General features: G+C 38.1%; 1 protein-coding gene across 11 annotated transcripts in view; it reads left to right on the top strand.

The window, feature by feature from the left end:
• The window catches only part of LOC105219329 (synaptic vesicle 2-related protein), a 469,576-nt gene that overhangs the window by 116,820 nt on the left and 336,658 nt on the right, over window positions 1–16,098 (top strand). For all 11 annotated transcript variants that reach the window (XM_054233805.1, XM_054233807.1, XM_054233802.1 and 8 more), the window contains one exon: window positions 12,403–12,466. In XM_054233805.1, the coding sequence (XP_054089780.1) occupies window positions 12,403–12,466 (64 nt within the window). The remainder of the gene's footprint in view (window positions 1–12,402; window positions 12,467–16,098) is intronic.

Genomic DNA, 16,098 nt, shown 5'->3' with positions numbered 1-16,098 from the left:
AAAATACAAATATAAAATATTGATAACAAATTACAAATAACAAATTTTCAGAAAAGTATGTACATATCTATTGACGCGATCTAATAAAAAAAAAATTATTAGAAAGGGAAAACGTATAAAGAATTTTAAAATTTAATTGGTTGTTCACCGACCTAATATACAAACCAAATCCTGAAACACGTCGTCCGATAATAACTGACTGATGGGCTAAGCACCTAGTAAGAGCTGGGACTAGAGGTATTTGTAGAAACCATTCGTAAACGTTTGCTAAATTGTGATTTAGCAGCTCATTGCCCAAGAAAAGTAGCATTGTTATAAAAAACATGTGGCCCAATTGCTGAAGCTTGCAAATGTCCACTTCGATTGGCTCATATCGAAATGGATAAACATTTTATGGACAGATGAATTCAGGCCAATACAGCACTAAAACAGTTAAACATGGGGATCCAGTATTATCGTATAGCATGTTTTTCATTTTATCGAGTCGGACTGATATACGGGACTAAGGAAATCATGGATGGTACTGTATATGTTCAAATTCTGCAGGCAATTATGTTACCCTATGTTCGCAAAGAAATTCCACTACTTTGGGTCTTTCGACAAGACAATGATCTAAATCACAGAAGAATAATCAATTTTGGAAAACTTTTGAGCATGCGGTAGTTCAAAACTGTCAAGAATGTCCGAAATTAATGAAATAAATAACTCACACACACACTTTATTTACTTAAACTATTTTATTAGGTTTCAGACAAGGTGACTCACTATCGTGCGACTTCTTTAACTTGATGTTGGAAAAAATAATACGAGCTGCAGATCTAAATACAGAAGGTACTATCTTCTACAAGAGTTTTCAGATCCTGGCGTTCGCCGATGATATTGATATCATCGGAAGCAACAACCGCGCCGTTTGTTCTGTTTTTTTCCGGCATGGATAAGGAGGCGAAGCGAATGGGTCTGAAGGTGAATGAGGACAAGACGAAATATCTCCTGTCATCAAACAAACAGTCGGCGCACTCGCGTCTTGGTTCCCACGTCACTGTTGACAGTCATAACTTTGAAGTTGTAGATAATTTCGTAAACCTGGGAAATGCAGCGCAGAATCACTCCTGCCAACAGGTGGTACTTTGGTACTTTGGACTGAGTAGGCAATTGAACAGTAAAGTCCTCAGAACTCAGAACATTGGCAACGGCGAATACCGCAGACGATGGAACGATGAGCTGTACGAGTTATACGACGACATTGACATAGTTCAGCGAATAAAAAGACAGCGGCTACGCTTGCTAGGTCATATTGTCCGAATGGACGAAAACACTCCAGCTCTGAAAGTGTTCGATGCAGCACCCGCCAGAGAAAGCCGGTGGAAGGGGAAGACCTCCACTCCGTTGGAGGTACCAGGTGGAGAGCGACCTGGTTACACTTGGGATCTCCAACTGGCGCCGAACTGCGAAGGAAAGAGAGGAGTGGCGCGCTCTCATCGATTCGGCTATAACCGGCTAAACGGTTGAACGCCAATCACATACATACATACATTTTATTATAATTATATGTTGAACCAAACCAAACCAAACCAAGTTTAATTGAAATCGGTCGAGTAGTTCCCGAGATATGGTTTATGACCCATAAGTGGGCGACGCCACGCCCATTTTCCATTTTGTAAAAAAGTCTGAGTGTAGCTTCTATCTGTCATTTCCTATGTGAAATTTAGTGTTTCTGACGTTTTTGGTTAGTGAGCTAACCCACTTTTAGTAATTTTCCACCTAACCTTTGTATGGGAGGGGGGCGTGGTTATTATACGATTTCCGTCATTTTTGGACTGTATAAGGAAATGGCTAAAAAAACAACTGCAGAAAGTTTGGTTTACATAGCTCTATTGGTTTGCGAGAAATATACAAAAACCATATTTGGGGGCGGGGCCACGCCCACCTCCCCAAAAAAATTACATCCAAATGTGCCCCTCCCTAATGGGATCCTATGTTCCAAATTTCATTTTCATAACTTTATTTATGGCTTAGTTATGACACTGTATAAGTTTTCGGTTTCCGCCATTTTGTGGGCGTGGCAGTGGACCGATTTTGCCTATTTTCGAAAGCAGCCTCCTCAGGGTGCCAAGGAGCATGTGTTCCAAGTTTCATTAAAATATTTTAATTTTTACTCAAGTTATCGCTTGCACGGACAGACGGACATACATCCGGATTTCAAATCCACTCGTCATCCTGATCATTTATGTATATATAACCCCATATCTAACTCTTATATTTCTTGGTGACACAAACAACCGTTATGTGAACAAAACTATTTTACTCTGTGCAACATGTTGCGAGAGTATAAAAAGAATGGTAATACAGTTGAGGAGAATGTCAATACTAGGATGGTCAATACTTGCTATGGAACGCCAATGGTCTTTCCAAATGTAAAAATGAATTAGAAGTTATTCTAAACGATAGAAATATTGTTTATATTATGATTTATACAACACTCCTTCTTATTGACCTGCAGACATTAGGATAATACCAGATCTTCTTGATTTTTTTGTAATCAATAAAGTGTCGAAAATCAATTTAAATATTGAAGATAGCTCATATTTGTGCTCTGAATCATTCAACAGTGTTACTAAGTCTATGTAAAAACCAGTATTTTTGCATATCGGCCGATGTTAACCTAGATAATAAAGTTGAATCCTTCGCAAAAATGCTGCGTGGAAGCCTCCACCGAATATTCGAGTGGAAAGAAATTCCCAAAATAGAATAGAATAGAATAGATAGAAAGTATCCATAAAAACGAAAACTTCGACAGACATGTCAGCAAACTAGGTCGGCTGTTCTCAAAACTGAGCTTAATAAATATACGGCGGAACAAAGAACAAAAATTAGGCAGTTTAAAAACTATTCCTTCAAAACTTATTTGTCCAAACTCACTGTTGTTAAATCTACTGATTATTCACTCTGGAAAGATGCAATGAATATTAATAAACAAATAAAACATGTCGCACCAATATAATTAAATGAAACTGAACGAAGCAGCAGTATTTGTAAAACATTTTAGAGACGCCTACACCAAATGATGGGCATGAATTAAACTGCGTAAATCAGAATTTCTGCTGTTACTAGTAAAGAAATTAGAGCCTCATCGGGAAAGCAAAAAAGCACCTAGTTTCGATTTCATAACCGGAGAAATATTACGCAATCTACCAAAGAATTGTATAAAAAAACATGTGAACATTGTGCATTATACCTAAGACACGTTCCATCGCTTTGGAGAGTATCTGAAGTTATTATGATACCTAAGCCCGGTAAAAACAATACACGATATCACTTCTTATACTACGTTCGGACTAACATTGAAAACATCTTGAAAACACAATTTGTGGATTGTGGAACCAAAGTCGTTCTGACCGACATTTTGTGTTTTCGATGGATTTTCATTGACAATTCACAAATTTATTTGTTTACATTTGAGCATTTTTATACTCTCGCAACGTGTCTAAGAAAGTATCAAAGTTTGGTTCTCATGTTGTTTGTAAGTCATAAAACTAAACGATATAGGGTTATAAATATCAAAATAATCAGGATGACGAGACGAGTTAAAATCCGAAAAAGCGTTTACTTGAGTAAAACTTCTGATATATTAATGAAACTTCATGAATTACACCATCTTTAATATAATGATTTTTGTTTTCTAGTGGACTTTGTGCCCAATACATGAGTCGAGTTGCATGTAATTTTAAAGCGCTTTTTTCTCAAAAATTTTTGAATTTATTCTGCACTCTAGTTATCAAATTGTCAGTGAGAGATGACCAGCATAATAGGGTGAAATTTTTTTTGTTCTTTAATCATGTAAAAAATGGAGCACATTCAAAAAGGTAATGCAGCATGTGTATAATGTTGAAATATAAAAAGTCACCATTCGAGAAAAGAAAAGAAAACGCGCTTAATAACATTAAACAAATAAATTGCGAAAGTATAAAAATTCGGTCACACGCGGTCCTTTCTTATTATACTCTCGCAACAAAGTTGCTACGAGAGTATTATAGTATTGTCCACATAACAGCTGGTTGTAAGTCCTAAAGTCCGAAAACTAAACGAGTTAGATATAGGGTTATATATATCAAAATGATCAGACGAGAAAAGTTCAAATCCGGCCGTCTGTCTGTTCGTCCGTCCGTGCAAGCTGTAACTTGAGTAAAAATTGAGATATCTTAATGAAACTTGGAACACGTATTCCTTGGCACCATAAGAAGGTTAAGTTCGAAAATGGGTGTAATCGGACCACTGCCACGCCCACAAAATGTCGAAAACCGAAAACACTTAAAGTGCCATAACTTAAGCTATAAATATAGCTATGGAAGTAAAATTTGGCATGAAGGATCGCATTATGAAGGGGCATATGTGGATGTAATTTTTTTGGGGAAGTGGGCGTTGTCCCGCCCCCAAATCGGTTTTTTGTATATATCTCGCAAACCAGTAGAGCTATATAAACCAAACTTTCTGCAGTCGTTTTTTTAGCCATTTCCTTATACAGTCCAAAAATTACAGAAATCGGATAATAACCACGCCCCCTTCCCATAAAAAGGTTAGGTTGAAAATTACTAAAAATGGGTTAACTCACTAACCAAAAACGTCAGAAACACTAAATTTCACATAAGAAATGGCAAATGGAAGCTGCACTCAAATTTTTTCACAAAATGTAAAATGGGCGTGGCGTCGCCCACTTATGGGTCAAAAACCATATCTCTGGAACTACTCGACCGATTTCAATGAAACTTGGTTTGTAATAGTTTCCTTACATCCCAATGTTATGTTGTGAAAATAGGCCAAATCACTTCACAACCACGCCTACTTCCTATATACCAGAACTTTGAAGACGATCTGAATCGTTTACATTACAATATGTAAAGTAAGCACTAGTGAAGATATCGGTGCAGAACTTTGCACAAATACTATGTTTATAGTGTGCAAGCCCCATTCTAAAAATCGCCGAAATCGGACCATAGGTTTTCAAGGCCCCATATATCGAACACGATGACCTCGGTGCTTCTAACCTAATATTATGGTTTCCAACTTTCAATGAATTTTATACAATGTATATGACGAATATGTGGGTCAAATTGTGTATTATATAATATAAATAATGTTAAATAAATAAATTGCCAGAGTATAAAATGTTCGGTTACACCCGAACTTATCCCTTCCTTACTTGTTTACAATATCAAATGACAATTTAGAGCTGGCAAAATATGTATTCCAATAATATCGACTAAACTAGAGCAGACATCGATTATAATGAGTGGAATGGAAGTTTTCAGCGAAAATTGTGATTTCGTTTGACAGATTTTGAATAGATGAAAACACAAGTTTTCGAAGGAAAACCCATTTTTTTACTGAGAACTTGTTTTCAATGTCGGTCCGAACGAAGTATTATAGGCATATATAGCTTTATTGGTTTGCGAGATATATACAAAAAACCTATTTGGGGGTGGGGTGACGCCCACTCTTTCACAAAAATTACATTCAAATGTTCCCCTCCCTAATGCGATCCTATGTTCCAAATTTTATTTTAATAACTTTATTTATGGCTTAGTTACAGCTCTTTATGTGTTTTTGGTTATCGCCATTTTGTGGGCGTGGCAGTGGTCGGATTCCGCCCATCTTCGAACTTAACCTTCTTATGGTGCCAAGGAGCACGTGTTTCAAGATATCTCAATTTTTATTCAAGTTACAGCTTGCACGGACGGACAAACGGACGGACGGACAGACAGACATCCGGATTTGAACTTTACTCGTCACCCTGATCACTTTGGTATATATAACCCTATATCTAACTCGTTTAGTTTTAGGACTTACAAACAACCGTTATGTGGACAAAACTATAATACGCTCTTAGCAACTTTTGTTGCGAGAGTATAAAAATGACGTTTTTTCGGAAATAATTGCTTCCTACCTAACAGATATACAAATACAGAAACCGCAATCGAGTGAGAGGTATTGAAAAACATTTCAGTATTATTCTTTGCTTGATAAGCCCATTCAAAAAGTACTTGGCTCGACCAGGGTTATTTTTTTAAGCGCGGCCAAAGGCCGCCAATGCAAAAATTAGTTTTACGCGAAAGAACTTGTAATTTCCATATCTTTGGTAATCCCCAGAAAGTAATTCTACGCGAAAAAACTTAGGACACCCCGAGATATTATTTGGAGTATAATCCTTCCTTTATATTTATTTTGCAACACTTATTTTTTGTCAATATGGAACCCATTTGTTATTGTGCATATTGATATAATTGTGGAAAAAGTTGAATGTTTATTTACAGCAAATTTTAATTTAATTTATAGAAAATAAACATTTAGAAACAAATTAGTGAAGTGTAAATGTAAAGTGCAAAATATATGTTAGAAACTCAGTATGTATGTATGTGATTGGCGTTGCAACCGTTTAGCCGGTTATAGCCGAATCGACGATAGTGCGCCACCTGTCTCTCTCCTTCGCAGTTCGGCGCCAGTTGGAGATCCCAAGTGTAACCAGGTCGCTCTCCACCTGGTCCCTCCAACGGAGTGGAGGCCTTCCCCTTCCTCGGCTTCCTCCGGCGGGTACTGCATCGAACACTTTCAGGGCTGGAGTGTTTTCGTCCATTCGGACAACATGACCTAGCCAGCGTAGCCGCTGTCTTTTTATTCGCTGAACTATGTCAATGTCGTCGTATAACTCGTACAGCTCATCGTTCCATCGTCTGCGGTATTCGCCGTTGCCAATGTTCTGAGGACCATAAATCTTGCGCAAAATTTTCCTCTCGAAAACTCCTAGTGTCGTCTCATCTGATGTTGACATCGTCCAAGCTTCTGCACCGTAAAGCAGGACGGGAATGATAAGCGACTTGTAGAGCTTGATTTTGGTTCGTCGAGAGAGGACTTTACTGTTCAATTGCCTACTCAGTCCAAAGTAGCACCTGTTGGCAAGAGTTATTCTGCGCTGGATTTCGAGGCTGACATTGTTCGTGTTGTTGATGCTGGTTCCCAGGTATACGAAATTATCTACGACCTCGAAGTTATGACTGTCAACAGTGACGTGGGAGCCAAGACGCGAATGCGCCGACTGTTTGTTTGATGACAGGAGATATTTCGTCTTGTCCTCATTCACCTCCAGACCCATTCGCTTCGCCTCCTTATCCATGCGGGAAAAAGCAGAACAAACGGCGCGGTTGTTGCTTCCGATGATATCAATATCATCGGCGTACGCCAGGAGCTGTACACTCTTGTAGAAGATTGTACCTTCTCGGTTTAGGTCTGCAGCTCTTATAATTTTTTCCAGCATCAGGTTAAAGAAGTCGCACGATAGTGAGTCACCTTGTCTGAAACCTCGTTTGGTATCGAACGGCTCGGAGAGGTCCTTCCCAATCATGACGGAGCTTTTGGTGTTGCTCAACGTCAATTTACACAGCCGTATTAGTTTTGCGGGGATACCAAATTCAGACATCGCGGCGTAAAAGCAACTCCTTTTCGTGCTGTCGAAAGCAGCTTTAAAATCGACAAAAAGGTGGTGTGTGTCGATCCTCTTTTCTCGGGTCTTTTCCAAGATTTGGCGCATGGTGAATATCTGGTCAGTTGTCGATTTTCCAGGTCTAAAGCCACACTGATAAGGTCCAATCAGTTTGTTGACGGTGGGCTTTAGTCTTTCACACAATACGCTCGATAGAACCTTGTATGCGATATTTAGGAGGCTGATCCCACGGTAATTGGCGCAGATTGTGGGATCTCCCTTTTTATGGATTGGGCAGAGCACACTGAGATTCCAATCGTCAGGCATGCTTTCTTCCGACCATATTCTGCAAAGAAGCTGATGCATGCACCTTATCAGTTCTTCGCCGCCGTATTTGAATAGTTCTGCCGGTAATCTATCGGCCCCCGCTGCTTTGTTGTTCTTCAAGCGGGTAATTGCTATTCGAATTTCTTCATGGTCGGGTAATGGAACATCTGTTCCATCGTCATCGATTGGGGGATCGGGTTCGCCATCTCCTGGTGTTGTACTCTCACTGCCATTCAGCAGGTCGGAGAAGTGTTCCCTCCATAATCCCAGTATGCCCTGGACATCGGTTACCAGATTACCACCTTGGTCTCTACATGAGGATGCTCCGGTCTTGAAACCTTCGTTAAGTCGCTTCATTTTTTCATAAAATTTTCGAGCATTCCCTCTGTCTGCCAGCTTCTCAAGCTCTTCGTACTCACGCATTTCGGCCTCTTTCTTTTTTTGTCTGCAAATGCGTCTCGCTTCCCTCTTCAGCTCTCGGTATCTATCCCATCCCGCACGTGTTGTGGTCGTTTGCAATGTTGCGAGGTAGGCAGTCTGTTTTCTCTCCGCTGCGAGACGGCACTCCTCATCGTACCAGCTTGTTTTTTGTCGTTGCCGAAAACCAATTGTTTCGGCTGCAGCGGTACGCAGTGAGTTTGAGATGCCGTTCCACAGTTCCCTTATACCGAGATGCTGATGAGTGCTCTCAGAGAGCAGGAGTGCAAGTCGAGTAGAGTATTTCGTGGCTGTCTGTTGCGATTGCAGCTTTTCGACGTCGAACCTTCCTTGTGTTTGTTGACGGGCATTCTTTGCTGCACAGAGGCGGGTGCGTATCTTCGCTGCGACCAGATAATGGTCCGAGTCTATATTTGGTCCTCGTAGCGTACGCACGTCTAAAACACAGGAGACATGTCTTCCGTCTATCACAACGTGATCGATTTGGTTCCGCGTGTTTCGATCAGGAGACAGCCAAGTAGCTTGATGTATTTTCTTATGCTGGAATCTGGTACTACAGACGACCATATTTCGGGCCCCAGCGAAGTCGATCAGCCTCAGGCCGTTTGGCGATGTTTCGTCATGGAGGCTGAATTTTCCGACTGTTGTGCCAAAGACACCTTCTTTACCCACCCTGGCGTTAAAATCACCAAGCACGACTTTTACATCGTGGCGGGGGCAGCGCTCATAGGTGCGTTCTAGGCGCTCATAGAAAGCATCTTTGGTCACATCGTCCTTCTCTTCCGTTGGGGCGTGGGCGCAAATCAGCGATATGTTGAAGAACCTCGCTTTGATGCGGATTGTGGCTAGACGTTCATCCACCGGGGTGAATGCCAGGACTCTGCGACGGAGTCTCTCTCCCACCACAAATCCAACACCAAATTTGCGCTCCTTTATATGGCCGCTGTAGTAGATGTCACAAGGACCCACCTTCTTCCGTCCTTGTCCCGTCCATCGCACTTCTTGGATGGCGGTGATGTCAGCCTTAAGTCGTATGAGGACATCAACCAGCTGGGCAGAGGCACCTTCCCAATTAAGGGTCCGGACATTCCAGGTGCATGCCCTTATTTCGTAGTCCTTTAAACGTTTGCAGGGGTCGTCATCAAAAGGGGGGTGTCTCATCCGAGGCTTTCGTAGATTTTTCATTGGGGGGTGTTTTTATGTGGTGGGTCCCAAACCCTACGCACAACCGCATAAGCGGGCTTCGCCTTCTCACTTTAGCTCGCCTTCAAACGGATGTCTGTTGGCTACCCAGAGGATACTTGGTCTAAAACCGGAAGTCGTGAGATGCTTGAACCATGTGGAGAAGAATCGTTTCTGGCCACTCCCAAGTGAGTGACAATCAAAAACTTTCCTCACTTGCGTGAACTTCTACACATGATCCCATCCTCCCTCAGTATACAGTGAGAAAAAAGGTGTTAAAAGTTTGTATTTTTTAAACTTTAACCCTGCTTAGATAACGTTATTTTTAAGTACTGAAAAGATAATGTACCTGACGTATTGAAGTTTTCGTCCTTTAAGGATGTCAGTGGAAACACTTTTGCAGATATTTTTTTACGTAGATCTTTTATTTAATTATTATATTTTTATTTTGGATATTTGTTTCAAGAAAATTATTATTTATTTAAGAAATCGAAAGGAAATTTCACTTGTATTAAAAATTCATCACAAAAAATTAGTCTTTTTAAAAGGACGCCAGTTCATAACATAAAATTCTTTTTTTGTTTTGGTTAAATTAGATAACAATATCAGTGTTCATTTATATAATGCAAAAAAATTAACTTTTGACATAATTATATGCAAGAATTACATACTAAATTATTGTGTTCCCCACACACGGGTGTGTTACATTTTACACATGTCATTTTTGACATACGTCGGATTTTGGACGGGCAAAAGCCACAGTACCTTTTCTTTTTTGAGGTATGCTGACCTCCACTAGCACTACATCCATTGCTGAGTTCATCTTTTGCAGAATTTTCAATATTACTTCTTAGTGTTCTCGACAAAGTTGGGATTTTCAATCTCTTCTGCATCCATGGGGTTGTCAAAGACAATGAAAGTGACTTCATATAATCTTTACAACTCAATGTCTTTTGACTATTGGAAATCGAATTATGACAATAAATAACATAAGAGTTTATGAATGCCGTGTTTAGTATTCCGTAAAATATTGCCATAGGCCACCTGTTGGTTTTTTAATGCGATAATCGGAAGGTGAATTAAAGTGTGCAGAGGTTTGCGGTATTTCTTGAGAGGATTTACAATCAATAAACTCATCTTCCACGTCGCTTTGTACATTATCCTCAAGCAATTCATTTTCTGATTCGCTTCCATTTTCCGATGAATTTGAGCCATCCAAAATATCCTGCAAAAGAGCAGCAATTTTTGTGTCATCCACACTTTGATTCTCCATGTTTATTAATAAAGAAAAGAAATGAGAAATTATGTATAAAACTTCTCAGAGCTTCATCAAATACACGAAAAAACGAGAACATAAAAATGTTTAAAAGTTACGTAAAAGATAACGATACGTCTCTCAGACGTACCTCAGAAAACAAACTTGTAATATTTCATCATAGAAAACACTTATCACTGAAAAACTGTCACCACTCACAAGCTGCAGTTAACGACTGAGAAAACTGAAAGCGAGAATATTCCCTTTTAACGGTTGTGAGAGAGAGAACGAAAAATAAAACAAGTAAGGAAGGGCTAAGTTCGGGTGTAACCGAACACCGAGGTCCTCGTGTTCTATATATGGGGCCTTAAAAGCCTATGGTCCGATTTCGGCGATTTTTGGAATGGGGCTGCCACACTATTAACATAGTATTTGTGCAAAGTTCTGCACCGATATCTTCACTAGTACTTACTTTATATATTGTAAAGTAAACGATTCAGATCGTCTTCAAAGTTCTGGTATATAGGAAGTAGGCGTGGTTGTGAACCGATTTGGCCTATTTTCACAACATATTATTGGGATGTAAGGAAACTATTACAAACCAAGTTTCATTGAAATCGGTCGAGTAGTTCCTGAGATATGGTTTTTGACCCATAAGTGGGCGACGCCACGCCCATTTTCCATTTTGTAAAAAAATCTGAGTGGAGCTTCCATCTGCCATTTCTTGTGTGAAATTTAGTGTTTCTGACTTTTTCGTTAATGAGTTAACCCACTTTTAGTAATTTTCAACCTCACTTTTGTATGGGAGGTGGGCGTGGTTATTATCCGATTTCTTTCATTTTTGGACTGTATTAGGAAGTGGCTAAAAAAAACGACTGCAGAAAGTTTGGTTTATATAGCTCTATTGGTTTGCGAGATATGAACAAAAAACTTAGTAGGGGGCGGGGTCACGCCCACTTCCCCAAAAAAAATTACATCCAAATATGCCCCTTCATAGTGCGATCCTTCATACCAAATTTTATTCCCATAGCTTTATTTATAGCTTAGTTATGGCACTTTATGTGTTTTCGGTTTTCGTCATTTTGTGGGCGTGGCAGTGGTCCGATTTTGCTCATTTTCGAAAGCAACCTTCCTATGGTGCCAAGAAATAAGTGTGCCAAGTTTCATCAAGATATCTTAATTTTTACTCAAGTTACAGCTTGCACAGACGGACGGACGGACGGACAGACAGACATTCGGATTTGAACTCCACTCTTCACCCTGATCACTTTGGTATATACAACCCTATATCTAACTCGTTTAGTTTTGGGTGTTACAAACAACCGTTATGTGAACAAAACTATAATACTCTCTTTAGCAACATTTGTTGCGAGAGTATAACAAGTGTACGTCTCGCAGACGTACGTTATCTAAGCAGGGTTAAGTGCGAATATCTGCAGCTAAATGTATGTATATAATTAGTCTGAAGAACCTCCTTTTTTCATCCATACCCATTTATCCCCAAAAAGCCTGCGATAGTATACTTAAGTTTCCCTCATATTAGTTGTTTTACTATTAAAAGTAATATATTAGACTAAAAACCCCTGTCTATATAACTTAAAAAATCGTATCGGCAAACTTTCTGTCGCCGATTCGCCAAATCGGCGAAGATTTTGTCTAGGGTAAGATGTAAAATTTATTGACATATAAAATAAAATGTGTAAATTATTATGTATTTTCTTATTTACAGAGTTACGTTGTATGCAGAATTTCTTCCCGCAAAACATAAAGGAAAATGCGTGATTTTAATGGATGTAAGTAACTACAATTATAAGTTTTCTATAATTTTCTAAGGAAAATTTGTCAATTTCGTCACGACCAGCAACAGTGTCAATCGAATTGAATGTAATTTCATCAGAAGACACTGTATATTGTTGTTATGTCACAGATTTTGAGATGTATTTTTAATACTCTCTTGCATAGAGGAATCGATAACTGCAGTAAAAATTAAGATATGTTGATAAAACTCGATACACCTATTTCTTTTGTGAGAGATGCAATTGCAAATGAAAAGCTCTAAAGTGCAATAACTACGTCATAAATAAAGCTATACAAGTTTAATTTGGTACAGGAAAAAAATCTTTTTGGGAAATGGGTGTGGACCTGCATCCTATTTTCTTTATATCTCTCAGATTACTAAAGCTATATAAACCAAACTTACTATATACATTTCCTCTAGTATCCCATCAAACCGGATAATAACCATGCCCACCCAATACAAATTTTATGTTGCAAACAACTAAAAGTTCTTACTAATTAAAATCGTAGGAAACAGTAAAATTTAAAGAAAGTGGGGTATACAAAAGCTGTTCTCATATTGGTATAAAAAGTTAAAAATTTGGCTTGGCACTATAACAACTCGACCAATTTTAAAGAAACATAATAGTACATAATATTTTCTTGACACCATGATGTTATGGATGGAAAATGAGCGAAATTAATTCACAACTACTACTAATTCACTTTCCATATTCTATTCACCACTGAAAACTATATAATGAAACTGTGCCTTCTTTCCCAAAACCACTAACGAGTCGTTCGGGTCTATAAATATTATTAGTATCATAAAAGCACTAATCCAAAGCATGATAATATTACTCCAAAAATACTAATTGAGTTACCAAATATTGCAATAGCAGAGCTAGCCTTTCACTTTATCAGATCATCAAGATAGATAAACCTGGGAAAGACTTAACGCAACCGTCTTCCTTCAAACCAATAAGTCTCTTACCAGGATAAACATTTGAAAAAGTGTTACTATTAAATTTGTTTCCTTCTTTTAATATAATACCAACTCTCCATTTCAGGTTTCGTGAAAAATATGGCACTATAGAACAAGTAAATAGAATCACTAACGAAATCAGGAAAGCTTTCGCTCACAGCGAGTACTGTTCAGCTATTTTTCTAGATTTTTCATGCGTTCGATAAAGTGTGGCTAAGGTATACATTAAATTAAGTTGGTCCAATCTTGGCTTCGGCGACGATATTGATTACTCGAGGTTGATTTATGTTACACAGCATGATTACAACTCACACTACTTTTAATTGCAAAGTACAGGCAATTTTAAATAGTTTGGGATAATTGACTACGTCATCCTGGTTAGTAGCTGTGTCAACTCTCTTGGACCGAAATTCTAAATTGTCGCATTAAGATCATCGATATTTTTTTTTACCACCAATATAGGTCATTCAATCAGTCATTTATGGTTATCATATTGAGGTTTCATGCCAGGAAAACTTCTCTTTCGAGTCAATAAAGTGAAAGAAGTCTGTTGGAAATGCTATTAATCCATAGAGGTGTCAACTGCCAACTATTTCTACAATCGCAATTTAGTATTGTTGCAAAAACACTTATATGTTAGTTGTTAATTGGCGATTCTTTATGTGTCGCCACAAATTAAATGATTTTAGGCATGCGATTAGCCCGTCAGTAACAGTTGATCCAGGAATAATTGGAAGAGTCTGGCGTAAATCACCAACTAACAGAATCCTGGCTCCACCAAAAACGTTCATCGACAATCAAGATCTTTTAAAGTCCTGTGCAGTACCTCCAACGACTTCTTGAATATTTGGAAAATTTTCGTTAAAGCGCTATTTTTGACGATTTTGCTGACTGGTGTTTCGTTCATTTGCAATTTAGGAGTAATTTCAAGGCCGAATGTGCCGTATGTTTGCCTACTAACAGGTGCCAAGTTGCCCCTATTCCCGTTAACCTTGGTGGTGAAAATGAGTGAAATTGGTTCTGGAATTACATCAGCCCTCATATACTATATATGATGATTTTCTATTGGACTTTATGTCGAATATATAGGTAAAATTGTGTGTTATCATAATAAAATTACATCAATAAATTGTGAGAGTATAAAATGTTCGGTTGGACCCGAACTTAGCCTTTCCTTATTTGTTACAAATTGTTTTGGGCTATCGACACAACCTTATACAATTGAACAATAACAAAAATATTTTAACAAAGCAACAATGACAACCTTCAAATTATAATTTTTTGCTTTCTCTTTTATATTTTTCTTGTCAACTCGAATAAAATTCTCTTATTATTATCTTCCTCGAAATTTTTTCATATTTACTCACTTTCCAATCTTTTTCTGGCCTTCCACGAATATTTCAAGACTAAAATTAGCCAGATCGGTTTGGCCGTTCTCGTTTTTTTGCGGCACAAATGAACAGCAATTCATTTTTATATCATATTATTATCAAGCGACCATTCAAAAATTTCAAAATTTTTAACTCGTGATATCTTTTGAATGGTATGTCAGAATCTAATAATTCAAAAAGTTATATAAAGGTTTTGAAGCGATCTTAAATAATAAATCATTTATTTCGATAAGGATTAATACTAAGGTATAAATAAAGAGCCTTTTCAAGTACAGTGAAACTTCGATAAGTCGTAACCTCGATAAGCGAAAAACCTTGATATTTCATAGTATTTCTTGTATTTCATGTATTTCGATCCCTTTGATAACTCGTATTTTTCTTGAGACAAAAATTGAAAAATGTATATCAAAAGCCTCTACAACTCGTATTTTTTCGTCAAAAGCCTCTACAACTCGTATTTTTTTCACAAAAAACCGTACGTGACGAAAACATAGTACGTTTTTTAACCGTTATTATTTTACAGTTACGCTTATTCATAAGTTTTGCTTTGTTTTCTACAACTAGCGTAGATTAGTATCAATTAGGACGCAAGATGTCAAGTTCTCGTAAGTACAAAATATTGCCAATTAAAAAAAAAAAAAAAAATTATTCTTGCCGTAAAAAATGGTGAAAAACAAGTAGAAAGAAAGGTTCGGTATTGCGCCATCTACTATCACATCAATTTTGAAAAAAAGTGATCTGTATTTGGGTTTGCCCTCAAACACCAGAATACCCAGAATACCCGGAATTAGAAAAGAGAGTACTCACTTGGTTTTTGCAATGCCGAGAATCTAATACTATTCCAGTTGGAGGACATTTACTAAAAGAAAAAGCAAAGGTGTATGCCGCAAAATTGGGCTTAACACAATTCAACGCAAGTAAAGGCTGGTTGGACAATTTCAAGAAGAGAAATAATGTAAGTTTCAAAAAAGTTTGCGGTGAAAGCGCGGCCGTTGATGATGAAGTGTGCGTTCAATGGAGAGAAAACATTCAAAAGTTAATAGAGAATTATGAGCCCAAGAATATTTTCAACGCGGATGAAACGGGTCTTTTTTACAAGTGTCTTCCTGATCGCACTTTGTCTTTAAAAGGCCAAAGTTGTCATGGTGGCAAATTGAGCAAGGATCGTCTTACTCTGTTGCTTGCTGCAAATATGGATGAGTCAGAAAAATTTAAACCATTAGTGATTGGTAAATCCATGAAACCCAGATGCTTTAAAAACATCAAGACGTTC

This window comes from Zeugodacus cucurbitae, chromosome 6 (assembly GCF_028554725.1).
Source record: "Zeugodacus cucurbitae isolate PBARC_wt_2022May chromosome 6, idZeuCucr1.2, whole genome shotgun sequence".
Classification (NCBI taxonomy): domain Eukaryota; kingdom Metazoa; phylum Arthropoda; class Insecta; order Diptera; family Tephritidae; genus Zeugodacus; species Zeugodacus cucurbitae.
This window is presented reverse-complemented; position numbering and strand designations above follow the sequence as displayed.